Raw genomic sequence first — 13,616 nt, forward strand, 5'->3', positions numbered from 1 at the left:
GGGACTCCATCCACAAGCCCCCTCAGCTTGTAGCCAACGCCCCCTATTATAAAAGAGCCAGATTGGAGCTCTCTCTTTGCAGAGGTCCCAAACATGGCAGCCTTAAGCTGGCATGCCAAGGATCTCTGCCCACTGGAACACTGTTTCCAGTGCCCTCTTATTTCTACTTTCAACTTTACTAACTAGACTTTAACTTTACTTCCAAACCCCATAATAAACATCTTTTATCAATCTAAGTTTTTGGGTCTGTAAATTCCTTTATAGGGGACTCTTGCACCACCACTAGACCTCATTTAACTCCTTATTCTTGCGTTGAATCCAAAGGAATTTGCAGGGGAGCTCCATTTGACTCCCTGTACCCCAAATCTGCCACTAGACCTCAATTAAACCTAATTTCATTTAGGTACCCCAATTCTAGACGTCATCAATAGGTGAACTTTGGATAAGGCGAACAACACCAGCATATATTAAAGGATATTTTCTAGTGAAAGAATCAAAAGTCTATTCTACTCTACTTTTTTTTTTTTCTTCTCAAGTCCCACTCCACTCAACTCTCTAATTCACTTTCCTAAAGCATAGGTATTATGTACCTCTTCATTCAATAAACTTCAGTGGCTTGCTATTACTTTCAAGATCAATTATAAAATTATCTGGTTTTTAAAGCTCTTCTTCCTAACATTCTAGTCTTTTTATGGCTTATTCCCCTCCACATACTCCAAGTTCCAGTGACAGTAACTTTGTGGTTCCATATAGAAGATACTCTATTATCTGACTCTTTTTGTATTCTTGCTGTCTATTTTCCCAGACCTTCAATTCTTACCCTTTTCAACACTGCCTTTTTCCTTTGCTTCCTTAAGCTCTCAGTTAAAGTCCTGCCTTTGGCAAGAAGCCTTTCCTTTCCTTAATATTAATAACATCCTTCATAAATTATCTCCCAGTCTATCATGTGTGTATGCATATTGTTTGAACATAGTTGGTTGCATGTTGTCTCCTTCATTAGATTGTAAGTTCCTGCATAGCCAGGACTGTTTTTTTAAGATCCCCAGTGCTTAGCACAGTCTTCGCATATAGTAGGCACTTAATAAATGCTTATTGATTTGATTTGAAAGGAATGCTTGCTTTATAGTTAGAAAGTCAAGAAATAGCAGGCTCTTAATTTCTTCTTGTTTTCCTACTTACTAGAGAAGCTGCTACAAAAATGGAAAGAAGCTTGAAGGATAAAAGAGAGACACATTCGGCTACTCCCAGGATTCCCTGGAGTAAAATTACAGAGATCTGCCTTCATCTTTCTCCTAATTACCAGTTTTTGTGTTTGAAAACACTTGTTTGAATCTATCACTTTTATAACTGCTCTCCACTATCCTGTTCATAGAGCTTCTGTTGACTTGGAAGCTTGAATAACACCATTTTCCTAAAAATGTGCTGTCATTACAATCTTTCACTGAATCAAAGTGAACATTTTATAAACTGACCTCTCAAGACCATGGCTTCTAACAAGCTTGGCACTGAGTACTTTGCTCTCGGACAACTGGAAAGTGAATGATTCAGATAACCAAAGACAAGGATTGACAAAGCCAGAGGTGAAAGTGCTGTATACACCTTTGGGAAGAACTTTGCTGGAGAAACCATCATGCAGTGATAAGGCAGAAGAACTGAACTTAGACTTGATTCTATGGATATAGAGAACTCCTAGGTGAGCAAATTCTCTGTTCCAGTGTAGGTTGGTGGCTCCTTAAAACTACATAATCTTAGTGAGTTGCCTTAGAACACTACGAGGTAAGTGACTAGTCCAGGATTACACTGCCAGGATATGTCAAAGATAAGACTTGATCCCACTTTCTTCTGCATTGAGGCCACTTCTCTATCCACCAAGTCATACTAGCTTGAATGTGGACTTTGAATAATGCAAACAGAACAAACAAATACTGAAGGATATTTTCTCATGAAAGAAGCAAGCATCTTTTCTAGGCTAATTGTTTTTTTTTTTTTTTTTTTTTTTTTCTTCTTTTTTTCTCAAGCCCTTGGAAGCCTTTAAGAAAGTCCCATTTAGATTCTTAAGAGATTTATCTTAATCTAGTCAATCTTATTGAGATCAACTTTTCCCTTACAGCATGCATTCCAGGAAACCATGCAAATCACATTTTTCTAACAGTAGGATTTGGGGTCAGGACCTTTCTTCCAAAAGGCAACATTTATCTGCAACATTATCTGCACACAGTTCTGCACAGTCAAATTTATTAGTAGCACACAACAAGCAAAACTGATGCCCAGAATAGGATCACAGCAAATATTATTGGCACAATCACTAGGCACACAGCACACACAGGGGTCTCTTTTTAATACCTCTCTCTGTTGCATTTGTCATATTAAGAGCTGCACGACAAACAAAGGGAAAAGCAGGTGAAGTATCTTGTGAACATTTAACCCTTTAAACAATATCTACCATTAATTGCAATAAGGATGAAAAGAAAAGGCTTTTTATTTGATTCTCCCAAAAGCAAATGCTTTCCAGTAGTGTGCCAAAATGAAAAAAGAAAAAAAAAAAGCTAGATAAAAAAGCATAAACTATTGAGAAAAATTTAGAGCTCAAAATTAAAAAAAAAGTTAAAAATTTTTTTACATGTAAATGGAGACATTTTTTAAAGATTTAGTATTTTCAAATCTCTCGAAAACAACCTTTGAGCACAGTATGTAAAAAAATCAAGGTGAGCTTTATTGATTCTGCCTAATATCTTTCAAAGAAGAACAGACATACTTATCATATAATTGGTCAGTGAAGAGATCCCAGTCTAATCAAAACATCCAAGTATTTTTATAGTGCTAAGCAGATCCAACTCTGGATCTCTAAGCTCCTCCAGTGATAAAGAGAGAGCCTAACATGTAAGCCTAAGGAAAAAAAAGATCCTTTTCTTGCTCATAGTTATAGAGAATTTTAAAGTAGAAAGTTTTTCCATAACTCATATAATTCAACTTCTCTTTTATATAAGAGGAGAATGAGTTTCACAGTCCTCATGAAAACCTTTACCTACCTCATGGATTTACACCCACACCCACACACACACACACACACACGCGCACACACACACACACACACACACACACACACACACACACACACACGTCTTGTGGACCCCTGTTCTTATAGATACCATAAGGCTACTCGGTTCCCAACCTGCTGAGCTTTTGAAAATTTTATGTGTTTTATCCATCTGCATAAAACTGGAGCTCAACTCACTCAAAACTATTCTCTTAACTTCAATCCAAACTCAGAAGCAATTTGGTCTAGTTGATAACATGATTTACTTGATTGGGGAACCTAGGTTTGAATTTCATCTCAGACACTTACTAGCTATGTGACTGTTAAAAATGTCATTTAAATTCTTGGGGTACAACATCCTCATTTTTAAAACTAGAGAGACTCAGCAAAAACCCTTTCAGGACCAAAATCTATGATCATAATCTCAGAATAGATTTAGAATTATAAGAATTCTTAGAGATTTCCTAGTTAAGTTCTTATTTGACAAAGGGAGAAACTGAGGCATAATTTTGAAGATCTAGAGGTATAATCCAAGTAGTGATTAAAAAGACAAATGACAACATATTTTTATTCTCTTTTTATTCCTTTTGGCATTCCACTTCCCATCAGTTTTTTAGAATGAATTTCTTTAAAAATTATACATTTGTTTCCAGAGTAATGTGCTGGTATGATATACAGTTAGAATTTAAGAGAAAGTAATAAAATCTAGCATCTAACCCCCAACTAATACATCATTTCAGTTTTGCTAACCCCAGAAAGCATCATGGAGAAAGGACAATATGGAGAAAATAAATGAAGTTGGTGGTTATCTATTAAATATATTGTTTAAATTTAAAAAAAAACACTTAGAAAAGACTCTCCAAACATCTGAGTCGTAATGTGCTACAAGTTACGGCAAGAAAGAGTTAGTATTTGTGCATTAATGCTCACTGAATACCTTTTTATCATTAGGGAGGAAAGTTATAAGAAAATCTCTCCTTGGGTTTAAGACAAAGAAATTTTATAATACAGGAAAGACATGCGAGGCTGAAACATTTATTTTTCTAGAGATTGAGTGACATGAATGAATAAATAAAAGGGAAAAATATTTATTAAGCACTTAATATGTGCCAAGTACTATGTTAAGGAATAAAGAGGACAAGTCAATGAGCCAGGATTTCTTGAGTTCTATTTCCATTCTTTCTACATGACCCAGAAAAAGCTACAATTTCAGTAAAAAAAAAATATAGTAACTCTTTTATTATGAATAAAGCAGTGGATGTAGAACCAGGAAGAGTCAAGTTTGAATCCATTCTCTGACATGTACTGGGGAACCTTGTGGAACCTGGACCCTGTGGGACCCTGTGGAACCCTGGACTAGTCACTTACCCTCTCTGTGTGTTTCACTTTCCTCACCTATAAAATGGGGATATAAACATCCATGATTGTTATAATAATAAAATGAGATGATATTTATAAAGTGCTTTGTAAACTTTAAAACACTATATAAATATTAGCTACTGTTATTATGATACTAACATTATTAACAAACAGAAATGAAACAAGTATAATTAGTCTAGAAAAAGAGAAGCTTTGAAAAATAGGAAGAGTTGAATGAATGAATAGCTTTCTCTCTAGTACTCTCCTTCTCCTGGAGTAATATAATTATATAGAGAGATTACAGAAAAGCATTATGAGATAACTACATAGTTTACTTTTACTTTTTGTTTTTTCAAATAAATTGTTTTTCAAACTAAATAAGAAAAAAACTTCATTATGAAATCAGAATCAATACAAGGTGATTGAAGAAGTGAGTTTTGTGGAATTGGTTCTTTTTTTTAAAACTATTTTCCTGTATAAAACATAATTCTCTCTTTTAATACAAAGAGAAACTTTAACAAAAGGAAGGTATAGAAATGACAAATTCAGGATCTTCCCATTCAGTGTTTGACATTTTCTCTTTTTCCTTATTACTTCTTCTACTCAATTTTCTAGGTACTAAGAGCATGAGGCAGATGAGCTGCTAGCTTAGGGTTCAGCTACTATGGGGAGTATATATTCAATTTAACAACTATATAGTTTTTTTTCCTATGTATGTACCAAAACCTATGCTAGATTCTGAGAAGATATATAATTTAGATTGATACAGACTCCATTTTAGTGGAAGTCTTAGTCTAATATATAGTCTATATATAGACTATATAGTCTATAGTCTATATAATATGTATGCTTCAATGGCCCAAAGATCGCCTTCAAGTTCTAGCTAAAATCTTAACTTCTATAAGAAGTCTCCATCTCCCTTAATTCAAAAATCTTCTTTCTGTTGATTATTTCAGTTTATCCTATACACAGCATATCTGTACATAATTATCTGCCTCATTATGAGCTCCTTGAGAGCAGGGACTATCCTTGGCCTTTCTTTGTTCCTTTAAAGTTTAGTACAGTGCCTTTCACTTAGGAGATAGTTAATTAAAGTTCACTGATTTCTTGAATCAAGAAATTAAAATAATTTTAATTAACATAGTTAAATAAATAAATAGTTTTTAAAAGTTTTCCCTGCAATTCTCTAAGTTTAAACTGCAACTTTCCCAAAGTTCTCTATAAGGAGATATATTGATGAGTTATCATAGCCAAAAAAACCCAGCAAAAAACTCACTCTTTTATGATAAGCCTTTCTGATTTTAGACAACAGATATGGAATCTATCACTAGACTCATGATCCACCCCTTTCCATCTTAATAAAAGCTCTCTGATCTTGAACTCAACTTGCATAACTTTTGATAACTTAGGGTCACCTGAATACCACAGGGAAATAGAGAGTAAGAATTTATCAGAGGGAAATAAAGCAAGAACCCTAATTTAATATTGCATGTTAAAGGTATTATTTGACATCTCAGTAGGTACATATTATTAGCTCAGCGTCCCTGATACACGGAAATTTTAGCCACTATTACTAAGCAACTTTTTCATTCCTAATGTCTCAAAGCTGTTTTCTTGCTTGCTTTATCCTGTACCTTTCCTTCCTCCAGATATATCAGGATCTTTGACACTGTGGTCAAAAACCTTGGTTTTCCTTTGAGATGATGCAAATATTCCAATTCTTGCTTGTCTAGAAAATGAGATTCTCAGCCTTGTTCTGTCCCTTGGGATTTATGTCCTATCCATGTTTTCAACCTATTTGACTTTTGCCCAACTTCCATTTCTGCTTTGTCCCTGACTCTTTCTATCCAGTTCATAACCTTGTTTTAACTCTTACATGCCTATCCCCTGATAGCTTCCTTCAGTTTTCTTCAATTCCTAGTTCTATGTCTTGTGTCTATGTAGTGGGCAGAACTCTGGAAGGGTGAAAGGGTATATTTGAACCTAAGACAGCAGTGTGCTTATAGTCAAGTACCTACTTGATGGGAGATGGTGGTTCTCTAAGCACCTATTTGATGTAATGTAATGATGTGATCAATCTAGTTGGCATATACTTAGGGTAATGTGGTGATGTGATGTTCTAAAGCTGCTTATGCCCAGTATGGTGTCATAATATAGTCGTGCTGGGATATTTTAAGGGAGTCCCAGAGATAGAGGGTTCTCTCAGCTGCAGCTCTTTAGGAGCAGCTCTCAGCCACAGAAGACTTCAGGCTCCAGATTCCAAACTCCAAGCTCTATCTTGGACCAGCCACAACTCTCCTAACTCCTTCGCTTTTCCACTCTCACACCTCCAAAGACCAAGGACTTTGCCTGATCCTAAGGTCCTCTAGAGAGCTAGCCTGGACATTATATGCCTATAATTCTCTGTCACTCATATGTGGATATTATAATGATGACATATGGGGAGCCAATAAGAAGTTGGTCAATTATCTCAGCAAAATCCCCTAGCAAGAGGTAAGAGTCTATGACAGAAGGAGTTCTCTATAGCCCAGTTTCTTAAACTGTAGAGCATGATCCCATATGGGATCTTATAATTGAATATGGGAATCCTGAAATTATTATTTAATGTCAGCAAATGTTTGATTTGTATACCTATTTTATATTTATATATCTATATACTCATTTTATATACCTATATACTGAGGATCACAAAAGCCCTGCTCAACCATAATACTAACAACTAATGCAACAGTGGAAAAGGATGAGCTACATGTGATCATCCTATCAGTCAAAATATTGTGTACTACTGCTTACTTCTACATTCTCTCTTTCATTCTCATGGCTACAATACTAGTTCAAGCTCTTGCTGTCTCTCATCTTGGTGTGAAGATCCTGGGTTCAAATCCTAGCTTTGCTAGTGACAATCTATGTAACCTAGAGCAAGCCACTTAATGCTCTGTTTCTCAATATTTTGTGTGTAAAATGAGATGTATTGAACAATATGACCTCTAAAGTTCTTTATAACTCTAATTCTTTTTCATTTGTAAAGAGAACTCTGTTTCTAAAAACTCATAGATTTCCTGTAAGAATTAAATGGATATGAAAAGGCTTTGTAAATTATGTATAAACCAATGAATGTTATTAGTATTATGTATGCACTTCTTAGAAGTTGTGAAAAATCAATCTGGTCTATTAACCAGAATGAGGATTTTTGTTTGCTCCTTTAAATCAGTCAATCTAATCAGTTGCTTAAGCATCACAAGATACAATTTTATGAATCTGATGGTCAGACAATTGAGAGGTGATATGGTGCAGTGTGGAAAATGTGGTAAACTCAGAGTCAAAAGATCTAAATTCACATATTTGTTTGAATTGTCATTGTGGGCCAGTCACTTAACTTCCCCTCAACTTCAATGAGGAAATTGGACTAGATGGCTCCTGAGTACTCTTCTAGCTCTATATGATTCCTATCTACCAATCCTATTCTTTTCCTAAGTAAGATCAATGGAAATGTCATTAGCAAACAGCAGCTACATAATGATGAGCTCATATTTCCATTAAAGGTTAATTTTTAAAAAATGAATTCACTAGAACTGTGCAGTTCTCAGGATTAAGCATTATGAATAATAAAATTAACATTGAACAGACATTTAAAAGCATTTCATGCAAAGTACTGTGCTTAATATTCAAGGGTAAAAAAAACCCTACAAATTAAAAGAGTTTATGGTCAAGTAGGGAAAATTGTATTCCACACTCTACGAATACATATCCATGAACAGGATTAGTGTGTATGAGAAAAACCAAAGAGAAGTACAAACAAAATATCTGGATAGTTCAAAGGAGGAAATGATTATTTCTAACAGTGGGACTAGGAAAATCTTTATGGAGGAAGTGACATTTGGTTTGAATTTTCTTGAAGAATAAACATGATTCAGATAGATAGATACCGGTAGTTTAAGGCTTCTGGGAATAGGTAGTTATGTGAAAGAAATTATAAAATGTGCTTCTAGAGAACAGGGATCCAGTTTGACTGGTAAGCAAAGTGTAGATAGGAGGGAGTTATGAAATATTAGTCTGAAAAGGAAGGATGAAGCAGGGAAATCATAAACTGGAAAAATTATGTCCTGGTTTCTGTTTAGTTCCATTGACATTTTCATAATGGTTGCAATTTAAGATTTATCAAACTTTAGTTTTGAGATTTGTGATTTGTTAGCTTTATAACATTTATGTTTTACATCCACCATCTCATTTGATTCTCTATGACATTTTGTGATGTATTATTGAACCTCTTTTTATAAATTGAAAGTCAGGGAAGTAAAATAATTTACCTAGAACTAGTCACTTTTGGAGTCAGGATTCAAAACCAGTTCTTTCCTAACCCCAAATCTAGAGCTCTTTCCACTAAACTTCTGAAGTTGGTCTCTTTTTTATTTCAGCATAATGTCAGCTCCTTGAGGGTAGGGGGCATTTTACTTTTTAATTTTTGTCTTCTCAGCAATCATGTTGCCTTGTACATTTTATTTGATTACTTAATATTCATTGAGTTGCAATGGGTGACTACTGAACTTGAACATTTGATTATAATACAGTGAATTTTCTGTGGACTCCTAATTTGGTTTCCTCATTTCCACCATAGAAGACTCATGTTTTGGATTTTCTTTGGTTAGGTGACCTCTGTTTTGAACCAATTCAAATATAGGTCCTCCATAATGGAATTTGAAAACCTTATGTTATTAATCTGTCAAGGGCAGGTAGAACTCACCTTCTACTTCCAGCATGACTAGTTTGGAATATGCTGTCCCAAGGCTATTTTTGGCCACACATCTGTAATGTCCTGCATCTTCCCTTTGAACGTTATGAATCCTTAAGCTCCCAGATTCAAGAATTGCAATTCGGGCATTTTCCTATGAGAAACAGAAAAGGACTCTGTATATGTTTAAAAGTCAAGAGGTACTGGAGCTAGTTCTTACTGGCTTATGAGTACAGACTATTAAAGTTTTTGTTTAAGCATTTATATCTCAAATGTTAAAGCAGGACTTGATTTATTGTTTTGTTCATTGTTTAGACTTAAAGTGATGAAAATTTTTTAATAATACATATTAAAAGTATGTACTTTCCCTCCCCAAATTTGGTGGTACTCAGTAACAACTTTAATCATTGAATGGATGCAGCCTCAGTTAAACTAAGAAATATTGAAGACTTTAATTTAAAAAGACTAAGGTTCTCCCATTTTATCCAGGACCCTCTCTAGCCCTCTTTGGTTAAAGGATGTTTTACTTGAACATCTGCTCTTGACTTAACACGATAATCATGATAATTAAAGAGAATTTTTGGATTTAGGTGTCCTTTATTTCCCCAGGCTACAGAAATCTACCTAAAGGTCCTTGAGATAAACTATAAGGAAATAGTCCTATAAGCATAGTTCCAAACAGTATTTACAAGAAATATCTTAAACCTAAATCAGATGGTTGTCCAGGATAATGTACTTTAATCCTTACCAGATATTGGAATAAAAAAAGAATAGACTTAATCATACCCTAGAATATATTGCCAACTTTTTGTTAGATGCTTGACTAGGTATGGTTGCACTTTGCCACTGGCTATTGATTGAAAGAACTCTAGTTTTTCCAGTCAAAAACTCTAGCTATTGCCCCTTAGCATATGGCAATAGAGAGAAACAGATGGCTAGCAGGTAGGAGCAAAGAGCAACTCAGCAACAGTGAGACCAGTGAAGACACCAAACAGAAATGATGTATTGAAGAGAAGAAAGGCAGTACTCAACAGAAATAACACAACTGGCAAAGAAAGATAAAGAGCTGTAGGAGGACAACATCAGAGAATATTGATTGCAATATTGGAGATAGGAGTTGTCTCAGACATAGTTGTATGTACCACAAGCCTGTATTCTGGTCATACAGTCCTGGAATATATCCCTTCTGTATTCTCTGGTTTCCTCTGGATATGGCCACCAAATTTATTCAGTGGTCAGATTTATTTTCTGTACCTCACTGGTAGTTTGATAACCTGAAGGAGAGTAGACATGACCTGTGATTGGAGGAGCTAATTTTTTAATTTTCCATGCTGCATGATCAAATATATTTTGCTTTGAACTAATGTAGCCTCTGATTAGCTGATAAAAGTAAGCATTCATAGGGACTCATTCATTATGCTTTTGAGTGGTTACTATAGAGTCCCTTAAAACTGGCATAGCTTTTCAAGGGGCTCATCAGGTGGGTCTACAGTAACAAGAATTGCAAAGCAGTATTACTAAAACAAAGCACCACTACATTAAATTTCAACTAAAATAATATTAAGAGGTATTCCTCATTATTAAAGGAAAAAAAACCATGCTAATATAAATCACTGACTATGAGAAAGATCTACAATAACATCTAGCACTTTTATAGCAAGTTTATGGCAAAATGCTTTACAAATATTCTCCATTTGGGAAGCAAATGGTATTATTTTCATTTTACAGAAGAGAAGACTGAGGCAGGTAGAAATTAAGGGACTTTCCCAGCTTCATAAAGATAGTAAAAGTCTGACTCAGAAGACTGTATAATTTTAAATGATCTTGTTGTAGCTTAAATATGGATTAAATTAATTTCTTGTACCAAAAGAAAGATTTAGTGCAATTGCTACAGTAGTGTATTGCAAAGGTATAATAAAGACTGGAGACATAAAAGATCTTGTGAAATATATATTTTTCTACTAATTATTCTAACAAGCTAGTCAATTTTTAAAAATAACAATAGCTTCTTATTTTTCAAAATACCACATTGTTTTCAATATTTATTCTTATAAAATCTTGTGTTCCAAAATTTTCTCTTTCCTTTCTATCCCCAGCCAGTAAATAATACAATATGTTAAACATGTGCAATTTTTCTAAACATATTGTCAATTTTTAAAAAAACAAATTAAAACCCAATTTCTTACTAAAAACTACATGAAAACAAATAATTTAACTTTATCTTTCCATGAATATCATATAGCCTTTTCCAATAAAAACCACACTGATGCCACATTATGGTATGAGGGTGAGCATGGGTTCTCAAATAGCAATGAAAATAGTAGGATATTCCATCAGGATACAAAGGCTTTGCGTATGGGCTTAGAAAAGGGCAGGGTCTAGCCTAACTCATTATAGAGAGACAGCATTAGTAGGTTAGTTTTTAGGTGATAGTTTTGCTACAGTGGAAAAATATTAGTGCCAGGATCCAAGGATTTTAGTTTAAATTCCAAACTCTGACCCTTATTACTTGGATGACCTTGAACAAGCTACTTCACTATTTCCTGTATGACCAGTTTGAAATATGCTGTTCCAAGACTATTTTAGGCTTCACATTGATAATATCCTATAGATAAGGGATCTTTAGACAAGCCAAGTTCACCTTTTTCAGATTCCAGTTTCTTCATCTGTAAAATGAGGGGGTTGTTGGAGATTGCCTGGGGGGGTCCCTTTCAGCCCTGAATCTAAGATTCTCTAATCCCTATGGGGTTTTGGGTGGGAGGGAAAGAAGGCACAATGCAGGTCATGAAGCAAAGAAAATACAAAATGTTCTATTCTTCTTTATCCAGATTGAAAGTGAGCAATGCAAAAGGATTCTAAGAATCACAATTTTTCAATGATATTAATTTTGTTGTTCTCTAAATTACAACCTCCAATGATTTGGTTTTGGTAGTTAGAACTTTCCTATATTTATAATGCTACCTTGTCTTTAAGTTAAGTTGAATGACGTAAAAATTACAGCTAAATTAAACCATAGCTTATTGGTTCTCTTCAGACAGGCAAATAAAGGAATTGATAGAATTGGTTTTATCACGTAAGGTAAGAAATATCACTTCATGAACTCTGCCTTGCAATATTCATGACAGATACCAATGAAGATGATTGCTATTTATGTCCCAACAGTGTTTCTGAGGATGAAACAGATATTTTATATAAGGAACTTGATAAATTCTTCCAAACAGAATAAACACATATCTTGAGTTTCCATGATTTCAGTTTAACACAAGAAAGGGCAACAAAAAATTAATTTAATATTTTGAGGTTGGGAAACAAAAGATGCCTAAGGCTTGCTGGTTCCTCAGAACCTTCATGCCTATAAAAAAGGACAAATATCTTCAAGAAGAGTCAGAAGACACTGATTATTTACATGATAAAATCAATTTTGCTTATTCATATTTTTGTCAAGTAAACCCCAAATGGGGTCACGAAGATTCAGACATTACTGAAAACTATAGAATACATCCACCAACTAGTACATGCCCATTTTTATAGAATCACAGCATCTCAGAGGTGGAAAGTATTTTCAAGATCATTTAGTTTATTATATATCTGACAATTTCCATTACAACAACCTGAGTGGTCTCAGCCTTTACTTGTAAATACTGAAGGGAACATTGCTCATTGAAAAACCCTAATCCTTTGGAAAGCTTTTATTATTATTATTATTATTATTATTGTTATTATTATTATTATTATTATTATCATTATTATTATAACATTGAACTAATACAAATTTGCAGAACAAATATCTCCTTTCTACATGATAATCCTTCAAATCATTAACAATAGTTATTTTGCAGGCTTTCATGAAGCCTATTCTGGAGCCTATTTGTTGATTTTGGGGCCTGGGAGCCCAAATTACAACATGAATAGGAAAATGGGTATAGCTGCCAAGTTCCAAGTTGGCAAATGTAATACGCTTCTGCAAGCTATTGCTTTCCTAGTACAAAACACTTCAGGCTGTCTAGGCTGCCATTTGTATGTAATATAAATCATTTACCTTCATTGGCAAAAGTTTACAACGATGCATATGTGAGAAAGCTAATTAAGTCTCTTAATGGCTCAGTCATATCTTTCATTCCAATGATTTTTCAAGGGTAATAAGGGATCAAGGTCATACTTCTCTCTTCCTTTAGAGCAAAGATATCAAATATACTGTCTCTTGCCAGATTTGTCATGTTGCACTTTCCCATTCTTCACTTCCCCTGCTTTCCAAAGTAACCAAAACCAGATTAAAATGTAATATTTAATTAATTAAATTTATTTAATTAATAAATTAATGATTGATAATTTAGTAAATAATTTAATTAGATTAAATTAATTAAAATGAGCAATATTTAACAAAAATAAAAATACAATTGAATGTAGACAATTCTTAATATGTGGTTTTCTAAGTCACTATGCAGCTAGCAGGGATTCTTATGTATAGTTTGTATTGTGTAGTCATTTTTC

At 34.2% G+C, this 13,616-nt stretch overlaps 1 protein-coding gene across 1 annotated transcript in view; it reads right to left on the reverse strand.

Annotated features, from left to right (window-relative positions):
- The window catches only part of MUSK (muscle associated receptor tyrosine kinase), a 211,357-nt gene that overhangs the window by 114,488 nt on the left and 83,253 nt on the right, over positions 1-13,616 (reverse strand). Inside the window, exons 5-6 of the mRNA XM_074287325.1 lie at positions 9,138-9,279; positions 2,344-2,373 (exon numbers count right to left, since the gene is read on the reverse strand). Of these exons, the coding sequence (XP_074143426.1) occupies positions 2,344-2,373; positions 9,138-9,279 (172 nt within the window). The remainder of the gene's footprint in view (positions 1-2,343; positions 2,374-9,137; positions 9,280-13,616) is intronic.

Source organism: Sminthopsis crassicaudata, chromosome 1 (genome assembly GCF_048593235.1).
Source record: "Sminthopsis crassicaudata isolate SCR6 chromosome 1, ASM4859323v1, whole genome shotgun sequence".
Classification (NCBI taxonomy): domain Eukaryota; kingdom Metazoa; phylum Chordata; class Mammalia; order Dasyuromorphia; family Dasyuridae; genus Sminthopsis; species Sminthopsis crassicaudata.